This window comes from Calidris pugnax, unplaced genomic scaffold (assembly GCF_001431845.1).
Source record: "Calidris pugnax isolate Ruff unplaced genomic scaffold, ASM143184v1 scaffold133, whole genome shotgun sequence".
NCBI classification, from domain to species: domain Eukaryota; kingdom Metazoa; phylum Chordata; class Aves; order Charadriiformes; family Scolopacidae; genus Calidris; species Calidris pugnax.
The window spans coordinates 2,153,981-2,163,699 of record NW_015090977.1 but is presented as its reverse complement, the minus strand read 5'-3'; the positions used below and the strand labels follow the sequence as shown (position 1 = coordinate 2,163,699).

At 62.9% G+C, this 9,719-nt stretch overlaps 1 protein-coding gene across 1 annotated transcript; it reads left to right on the top strand.

The window, feature by feature from the left end:
• Nucleotides 1–4,809: 4,809 nt before the first annotated feature.
• CRYBA1 (crystallin beta A1) lies at nucleotides 4,810–9,632 on the top strand. Its single transcript, XM_014953089.1, is given in 7 exon segments — nucleotides 4,810–4,827; nucleotides 4,829–4,841; nucleotides 5,610–5,674; nucleotides 6,627–6,745; nucleotides 8,353–8,494; nucleotides 9,021–9,163; nucleotides 9,321–9,632. Coding segments are annotated over 7 exon segments (648 nt in total). The 3' UTR covers nucleotides 9,469–9,632.
• Nucleotides 9,633–9,719: the final 87 nt, after the last annotated feature.

The following is a 9,719-nucleotide window of genomic DNA, read 5'->3' as shown; positions in this document are numbered from 1 at the left end:
CGGAACGGCGAGGAACGGCCACGGAACGGCGTGGAACGGTCCGGAACCGAACGGCACGGAACGGCATGGAACGGTACGGGAAGGTGCGGAACGGAACGGCACGGGAAGGTGCGGAACGGAACGGCGAGGAACGGCGTCGAACGGTCCGGAACCGAAAGGCACGGAACGGCAAGGAACGGCATGGAACGGTACGGAACCAAACGGCACGGAACGGCATGGAGCGGTACGGAACCGAACGGCACAGAATGGTCCAGAACAGCACGAAACGGCCCGGTGCGGAACGGCCCGGTGTGGAACGGCACAGAACGGTACGGAACCGGACAGCATGGAATGGCCCAGAACGGCATGAAACGGCCCGGAACGGCATGAAACAGCGCCATACAGAACGGCATGGAACGGCCCGGTACGGAACGGCACGGCAGCACCCGCCCCCCCCGCCCCGGGACGGCTCAGGCGCTGCGATACGCCCCCCGCAGCCCCCCACTGCCACAACCTGCCCTGGGGGTGTTCCCGCAGCACCCCCCGAATATACAGAGTGTGGGTGCACACCCCCCCGTGCGTGGGCTGTGTCACACCCCCGGTACGCACACTGCAACATATGTACCTGCTCCTAAACCAGAGTGTGTGCATGCACACGCATCCCGCAGCACGCATTGGAACGCGTGCACACCCACTTGTGCACCATTTATGTGTGCACACGCAGAGTGGGGCTCACACACCCCATAAGCACACCCCTGCAGCACAACACACACCAGTCCTCAGCCTACAACACAACACGCACGCTGGAACACACGCTTGTGTGCCGTGCGCTCGCTCTGGTGCACACACAGCCCCCTGGTGCATCGCACCAGCACACACACACGCTCCTGGGGTTCCCCTTTTCGGAAGGATCTGAGCAGGAGCGGTGCCTGATGCAGCACAGGGAGGGCTTCAGGGTGGCCGGTCACCGCAGGCGGCTGCAGGGACCGAGCCTGGGGAATACAAAGCAGAACGTGGCGGAGCCTCCTGCAGAGCCGTTTCGCAGCCAGTGCTTGTCCCCACACTGCCTGTCCCCGGGGAGGGCTGTGAGCCTGCAGAAACCAGGCCACTCAGGACGGTGCCTGGCTGCCCGGGCCGGGAGACAGCACGTGATTAACGACGAGCATCTCTCAGCGAGGCCGGCAGCGAGAGCTGCAAAGCCTTTGTTATGCCCCTTCCACTCATGTCCAGCTGTGGGACGTCGCGCCGGGGTTGGTCAGATACAGCCAAAATCCTGAGGGACAGCCCCGGCCGCACACAGTGTGATGGCTGGCGGTGGCTGCCCTGGGACAGATGATTTCAGGGCAAGCCCTGCTTGTCTCTTCATTGAGACATCCTCCCTTGTCATCTGACGTGGGAGCAGCTGGGCCACCTCTGGGGCCCTTGTGGGATGTGGGTGACCCAGCAGCTGGGGAAGCTGGAGCTGGGCTTGGGGATCCCAGAGTCAGGAATCCCCGAGCTCTTCCCAAAAACGCTTTTCAGGGAGTGCTTCATCTCTGATGGAAAGCTCAGGATGGACAGAGGGACCTATGGGGACAGGGGTCTGCCCCCAGCATCATCCCCACCACCTCCCATGGCTCTCCACCCTCCCCTGGGGTGCCCTGGAGCGCTCTCAGGACATTCCTGCCTGGCTGTCACAAGCCTTTGTTTCCACGACATGGTGAGGGTGGGTGTGATTTCACCCCACAGCACATGCCCAGGACACAGCCTCAGTGCAGCAGCAGAGCAGCACAAGTGTGCAGGAGCACAGTGAGAGCAAGCTGGCAGCCACACGAGGGGCCCTGTGCTGTGCCCTGGCCCGGAGAACCCAGCAGAGGAGGAGATGCAGCCCTTGCAGCAGCAGAGGACGGCAGCAGCGAGCACAGCCGCCTGCTTTTGTCACACTTTCCTTTGTCCCAGGCATGTGGCGCCCAGCACGGGGCTGCAGCCGTCTGGAGAGCAGTGATGGGGATGGGTGAGCCCGGAGGGGAGGCAGAGCCTCAGCTCAGCTGCCAGGAGGGTTTTCCGGCTGCGGTGGCATCGTGTGACTCTACCTCTGCCCTGCCACCCTGGCACAGGCATGTGAACAGCCAGTTACAGCCTGCGGCAGCTCCTGCTTCCTTATCACCCTGGGCAGGTGGCAGTGGGGCTGATGCCGGTTGGAACCGCCAAGATGTGGGACAGCATTAGGTCTCGGGAGGCTCACACAGCCCTGCCACCAGCAGCCACCCGGCAGGGCCACCCTCCTGCCACCTTCCCAGGGCTAAACACTTCCATGGTTCCCAGCAAGGTGGCCAGGTGCCCATGCCCATGCCTTCAAGAGCCCGTTCAGCCTTGCCAGCCCCTCTCCCGGGGCTGGACTGCCATGAGCAGCTCTCCCCTGGCACAGGGTTTCACAGGCACCAGCAAACCCCCTGCCCGAGGAAAGTCTCCATGTTGCCCACAGCTTTCTAGGGTGACGTGGGACAGAGCTCCGGTGCCAGTGGCATTTCCTGGTGCCCCCAGCAGGCACAGACGGCTGGCCGGAGCGGCGAGGGCCCCGAGCCGGGCTGGGAGGGGAAGCATCTGTTTCGCAGCGCCGTGGGGTTTCCTAAATAGGTCACTGCTTTTTTATAGTCTCTGGGATCTAGAAAAACCAGTTGTTCCGGACAATCCGTGGACCCGCCAGCATCGTTTCAGCGGTGGCTCCCCAGGCACTCGCTGCTGTCCCCCCATGTGTTCACTGAGGGGGGGACACCTGCCCTGGCAGGTGAGGAGGGGGAGCAGTTAGGTAGCCCACCGCACCCCGAGCCGTACCCTGGGGTCCTGCTCTCTGCCAAGTGACCTGTCCCCAGCCATGCCCAACATGGGGTGTGCAGAGGGGTCTTTCCCCACCACCCCTCTCCTGGCTTGGGATGGCTGCTGGCTCCAGGCTTTGCCCCAGGACCATTTGCAGCCAGATCCAAGGTTTTCCCTTGGCCGGGGGAGCCGGGTGCCCATGTGGGGTGTAGCGGGGTGTGCGGTGCTGTACACCCCTGCGCACACTGTACACCCGCATGCGCTGGCTGCGGCGCAGCCTCCTCGGGCTGAGCTCTCCCTCTAGTGGCACTGGGCTCCTGGCAAAGCCTCCACGCTGTCAGGGTGGCCAAAGTCATGGCCAGGGCATGTCCCAGAGTCTGGAGGGAGCCTGGGGAGGGGAGGGTGACAAGCTCCAGCCTGGTCTCCCCCTTGCACAGGGGTGCACATGGAGGGGTGCACAGAGAGGGTGCCTGGAGGCTTTGCAGGAGCGTTCCTGCCATGAGCCCCACATTTTTGGCAGCCCCACGGAGGGTAGGTGGCCCGGCTCCTCCCTTTCCCTGACCCCATGTTTGCTGGGATGCGGTCAGCCAGGAGCCAGTGTAAGGCTTTAGGGGTGCAGCCCCCCCAGCTCGGCTTCCCAGTTCCCCCCCCGCCAGCTTCACCAACCTCCCCATCCCCACCCCCCCGGGCTCTGGGGCAGAGCATGGCTGCAGCCGGTGAGAGGAAAGGTGTCCTCCCCCCGAGTCCTGGCTTCCCCACACCATGGCGGAGCCCAGCCCACAGTAGGGGTCCTCCAGGACCCCGCTAGGCCCCCTCAGGCCGGGCTGGGCTGGTGCCATCCCTGCAGCGTGGCCCCACCAGGGTCCCCCCCACCCCGGGCCGGGCGCCAGGCCTTGCCGCAGGGCAGCGCTGACGGGGCGCTTTGTTTTGTGCTGGCTGCCCGGCGGGGAGACAAAAGGGGCAGTCAGACGCGGGCGGCGCATTGTGCTGGCAGCCATGCGCTGAGGCAGCAGCCCGCCCCGCCACCCTCGCCTCGTGACCCCCCCCCCCCAAAAGGGCCCGGCCATGTGCCCACCATGGGCACCCTAGGGGCCTGCAGCCCTCCCTGAGGGAGCCGGGGAAGGGGGAGAGACATGGTTGCTATGGTTACGGCGAGGCCTGAGGCCTAGGGGTGCCTTGTTGCCATGGTTACCGCAGGCCCGAGGCCTCGCAAGCCCATGGTGGCTTCCCCCCCCCCGGGGAATGGGGCCAGGGCGGTGGCGGCACTGTGTGGAGCCCATGGGCAAGCAGCAGGGCATGGCGTGGCCATGGGTTGCTGGGTAGGGAGCAGGAGGCCCCACACCAGCTCCCACCGAGAGGGGAGCAGCAGCCTCACAGCCCCCCTCGCCCACCATGGGGCCGCGGTGGGAGGAGGGTGTCCACACCGACATGGAGGCAGGGACCTGCCATGGCTTGGTGGAGCAAGGCAACAGTGGTGCCCGGCGATTACCCAGCCCAGCCCACCACCTGCGGTGGGGTCTCACCAGGAGGCTGCTGTGCCATCCCTACCGTGCCAACCGTCCCCTGCACCATCCCCACCGCGCCAACCGGCCCCCGCGCTCGCCCCGTGACGGCGCGGTGCATTGCCCCTGGAAAATGCCAGAGCAGTCAAACCGTTGAGTCATTTGTGCCCAAGATTATCTGTGCAAACAACCGTCCCGATTATTTTTTTTTTTATTATTATCAATTTTTTTTTTTTTTTTTTTTTTTTTTCCCTAAGAATGGGGCTCAGACCATGGGGATGAGCAGCTGAAATATTGTGCAAAAAACCCGCCCCATTTTTTTTTTTTTTATTATTATAAATTTTTTTTTTTTTTTTTTTTCTTTTTCCCTAAGAATGTGGCTCAGACCATGGGGATGAGCAGCTGAAATCTCCGGGGATCAGCAGGACAATGCCAGAGCAAGCATTGTGCTGACGGCTCTGCAAACGCTGGCACCGGCTCCCGGCCAGCAGCACCCTATAAAAGCCGAGCCGCTGAAGTAGGCAAACATTACATGGGCGAAGCAGCAGTAACCGCCTGAGCTAGGTGAGTCCTGGGACCGATCCGTACCTCTCCCACCTCGCCCCTGCTGCCGCCGGGCAGACACCCTTCCTCCTGCCTGGTGGCAAAAGACACCCAGAGGGACCATCGCCATTTCCCATGGCAAAAAGACAGGCTCACACGTCCCCCGCTGGCAGCTGGGGTGGCTGAGAGCTCCTCTACCATGGGGCACCCCACTCCCAGCACCCGCATGGCCCCAAGACCCTTGCATGGCACCCCGGCTGGCATTGCCCACCATTAGCCAGGGCCATCCATGGGAGCCCACTGAGCCTCCCAAGGGAGACATAGCCAGGGCACTGGGGCAGGGAGAGGGGAGCAGCTTGGTCTGTTGGACACCACCAGGTACTGGGCAGCCCGTGCCCCCTGCCACAGCTCCCCACTCCACCTCAGGGGTGGTTTTCCGAGTGATGGCTTGGCCTTGGGGAAGGAAAAGAGGGAGCCGGGCATCGTTCCCCACCGGGTAAGCAGGCTCCATGCCGTGGCTGGGAAGAGGGAAGGGGCACCACAGTAGCAAGAAGGGAGCACCCTGCTTTGGATGTGTCCCAGAGCCCCTGCCATGGCCCCCAACCCCATCCTGTGGCTAGTAAGAGGGTCTCGCTGCAACTGGTGTGGCTTGTCCCCAGCAGCAGGGCAGCTGCCTTCAAATGGGCACTGTGGGCAGCGGGCACAGAACCCTTGCCCGGCCCCACGAGCCCGCTGTGGGGATGCACGGGGGCACACTGCAGTACAAACGGCTTTTCCTTCCTTCTCCAGACACCGTTCCAGCAGCAAAGATGGCTCAGACAAACCCTCTGCCTGTCCCCATGGGCCCATGGAAGGTATGTCCTCGCACCCCTTGTGTCTCGCCTTTCCCGGTGTGCAGGTGGGGGACAGGGAGAGGGGCAAAAACTGGTCCTATGGGGCCAGAAAAGCTGCACAGTGGGCAGTGAGGTGGGGGGAGCACCCGAAGCAAGGCACCCCTGTCCTCTGCCCACAGGAACTTGCCTCCCACCTGCTCAAAAACCTCCTGGGTTGTTTTTCATAAGCCTCTTTGCAGCGCCCTGGCCCAGCCGTGCCCTGCTCTCACCAGTTGCCCCGTGCCAGGCGGTTACAGCAGCCCTTGAAAGCCATGGGCTGTTATTTGCCCTCCCCTGCCGGTGCAGACAGGCTGGCAGGGTGGGCAGGGGAAGGCACCGGGGCTGCAAAGGGGGTGGTGGGCACGGCGGAGCGAGGTGGGGAGCAGCCGCAAGAGCTCTGGCAACATCTCCAGGGACACAGTTCGAGGAAGGGGCCGAGAGAAGCACGAGAGAAAGCGGGATGCACCCTGCCAAAGCCTGGAGCTGTCACGGGAGAGGAGAGTGTCAGCCGCAGCCCCCCGGGGAGTTCCCCCTGGCCCTTTCCCCCGTTAATCCTCTTTGCCCTAGAGCATTCGGAGCAGAGGCCGGGAGAACCGCCAGGCACAGCTCTGCCACCCGCCCGTCCCAGCGCGGCTCCGCTCCTCTCTCCGGATGGCACCGCTGCCCCAGGAACTGATCTCCTCAGGGGTGAGCAGGAGAGCGGAGCGGGGACCGGCGTCTGGCTCCCCCAACACCAAGGCAGGGCACCATGGGGCCAGCAGTGCAGGGACGTGCAGAGGTGTGCGGGGCTGTGTCCCAGCCCAGAGGGGTGCTCAGTGCAGCCTCCGCCGGCTCTTTCCCAAACGGAGCGTGACCCTCTGTCTCCGAGAGATGCTGAATCGCCCGGGGCCACTGCTGAGCAGTTCCCAACTCGGCAGCTCGCTCTCCCTTCCAGATCACCGTGTACGACCAAGAAAACTTCCAGGGCAAGAGGATGGAGTTCACTTCGGCCTGTCCAAACATCATGGAGTGCGGCTTCGACAACATCCGCTCCCTGAAGGTGGAGTGTGGCGCGTGAGTACCCGGCTGCCAGCGGTGGGGATGCTTTCCCAGGCGGGTTGGTGGGGCGAGGGGTGCATGAAGGGGGCTCAATGTCCTCGTTCCGCTTGGCTGGAGCCAAGCACAACAGCTGGGGGAAGCCAGGCATGGGGGATCCCACCCTGCCGGGGTAGAGCAGCCAGCCTTGGGCAGCACTGACATAGACAGAGGGCCCAGAGAACGGCGGCAATGCCTTTGGCATCATCCAAAACTGCCTCCTGCAGTCTGGGAGCAGCCAGGTTTGGAGCTCCGCGGTGCCCTGCAGGGATGCTGCCAACATTGGTGCTCAGCAAGTGGCTCTTGAGCTCAGCTTGGTCCCCATCTGCTTCTGTAACTCCATGAAGAACCACTTTCTTGCCGCCAGCCCTGTGCTCTCCCCACACCTTGCAGCTCCCCGGGGCCAGAGCAGAGCCTTCCCACCGCCTGCGCTGGGCTGCCCCCGTTGCTGACAGGGGTAGGGATCAGAGCTGGGCTTCTCCCACATGGGAATCTTCCCTGGCACAGGCAAGACATCTCCGGAGCTGCTCCGAGCTGCTGTGTGTAAGGAGCGGTCCCCACGGCAAGCATCCCGCTGGGGCCGGGGAAGCAGACAGGATAGATTTGCGCTGCTATATTTAGGATTTGTAATGCTAATGGGATTACAGCGGCGTGCGTGCTCACGCCGTAATCAGCTCGCTGCTCCAGTTGACGCGTCCCTAATCAGGCTGGTCACCTTGCACGGGGGAGACCGACTGCGGGACACGGGATTGGGGCTCAGTTTGGGTCAGTGGCAAGAGGCTCTCGCCCCCCCCCCCCGGCTCAGGTGCCCCTCAGCACCCCACATACCCCATAAGCAGGGGGGCTGTGGGCTGCAGAGCCTGTGCCATTCTCCTTCCAGCCCCCAGCCCAGCCTTTGCCTCCCCACTCCGCTCGGCTGTGGCTGTCCCGTCCCCAGTCCCTCTAAGGGGACATGCCCAGGAAGGTCCCCACCTGGGGGACAGGCAGGCTCTCATGTGGGCAGCAGCAGGGCTTGAAAAATGTGTGCTGTGGGGCAGAGGCACCCCTCTCACCCTTCTATGTTTGTTTTCAGACAAGGGGGGAACCCTAAAAGGGGAAAGGCAACAGCTCCCTGCCCTGCCCGCAGCCAGATGGGTTCTGCCTGGTTTGGGCATTAGGAATTCAGGTCTTTCCAGCTGTGCCAGGTTCTAATTGGCAAACAAGTAAGAAACGAGGCCTTTGGGAGAGAAGGGCAGCCAGGCGTGTCCTGTGGCATCCTAACGCGGTGCCGATCTGTGTTGATAACCACGGAGCGTTAGGGGAAAGCGAGGTGCCCTCGCAGGCTGGGCCCCTTGAGGAAGGGTCCCCACCACCCGCCGCAGCCGGGGAACGCAGCCTGGGGTGCCTCCCTGGCACCAGACACGGTTGCACGCTCCCCGGCTGCTCTGCCCACATCCAGCACCACTTCCTTCCCTCCCGGAGCTGTGGGCAGAGGCCAGACCCCAACCTCATCCTCTCACCTCCATCCCTGCCCCGGGTGCCAGCCCCCAGCAGGAGGCCCAGAGCTGCCGCAGGAAGCCCGGGCAGCCCTTGCTGTGTTTTTGCAGCTGGGTGGGTTACGAGCACACCGGGTTCTGCGGGCAGCAGTTCATCCTGGAGAGGGGAGAGTACCCGCGCTGGGACGCCTGGAGCGGCAGCAACGCCTACCACATCGAGCGCCTGATGTCCTTCCGCCCCGTCTGCTCCGCTGTGAGTGTCCCCGCTCCCTCGGAGCTCTCACATCCCTAGAAAACATCCCAGGCAGCAGCAGCAGGCCAAGGGAGGGAGGTTTGGAAGGGCAAACACAGCCACGCCGGGTGGCAGAGGCTCCTCAGGGTGGGCTCAGCTCTTCACCCTCACGCCCAGCAGGATTTGCTGGTGCTGTCTTGTTTTCCTAAAACTTTTAAGGGAACTGTTGATACACAACCAGAGTTTGGGGACAGCCAGCCTGAGATGGCAGCTGTGGCACAGCCGTCACTGACACCTCCCCATGACACCTCCTGGCCCAGCATCACCCTGCTGAGCACCCCACACATCTTTGGCTTTGGGAAAAGCAGCCTCCCCCGCAAAAACCAGCCCAGGGTCACCCCCCCCTCCCTGGGGCTGTGCCCACAACCTCCAGGAAACCCTCTGAGAAACACCATAAGGAGGGACAGCTATTCCCCTGCCGTCCCCATCCACAGCAGGGAGGAAGCACCGTCCCCCCCCCTCACCCCCTGGTCTTCCCCCACCCCAGAATCACAAGGAATCCAAGATCACCATCTTTGAGAAAGACAACTTCATCGGCCGCCAGTGGGAGTTTGGCGATGACTACCCCTCGCTGCAGGCCATGGGCTGGGCCAACAACGAAGTGGGCTCCATGAAGATCCAGTGCGGCGCGTAAGTGACAGGCAAAGGGCCACGGGCAGCAGGGACAAGCCACCGCCATCGCTGTGCTACCACAGCTGGAGGGGGGACACCCCGTAACCCCCTTGGCTTACCTCTTGTCCCTCTTACGGCCGCCTGACGACTCCTTTTCTTCCTTTTTTTCTTCCAGCTGGGTTTGCTACCAGTATCCTGGGTACCGTGGCTACCAGTACGTCCTGGAGGCCGACCACCACGGAGGAGACTACAAGCACTGGAGAGAGTGGGGTTCGCACGCCCAGACCTCCCAGATCCAATCCATCAGGCGTGTCCAGCAGTAGCTCCCCACTTTCCAGTACATCTCTGCAAGGTTTCCAAAGCTCACCGGCTCCCTTTTGGTGCTAATAACTCCCCTCCCGAAATAACCACCCCTTCTTGTACTGCAACTGCTTACGGGACAACACTCCCGAACGGTACCACCTGCCACAATTGCCAATAAATGTGACTGAAAGAAAAAGATAAACCGACTCGGTTGTTGTTTGCTGTTGCGCGTTTGGGATTGAAGTCACACATCCCCATCCCAGTAGCAGCC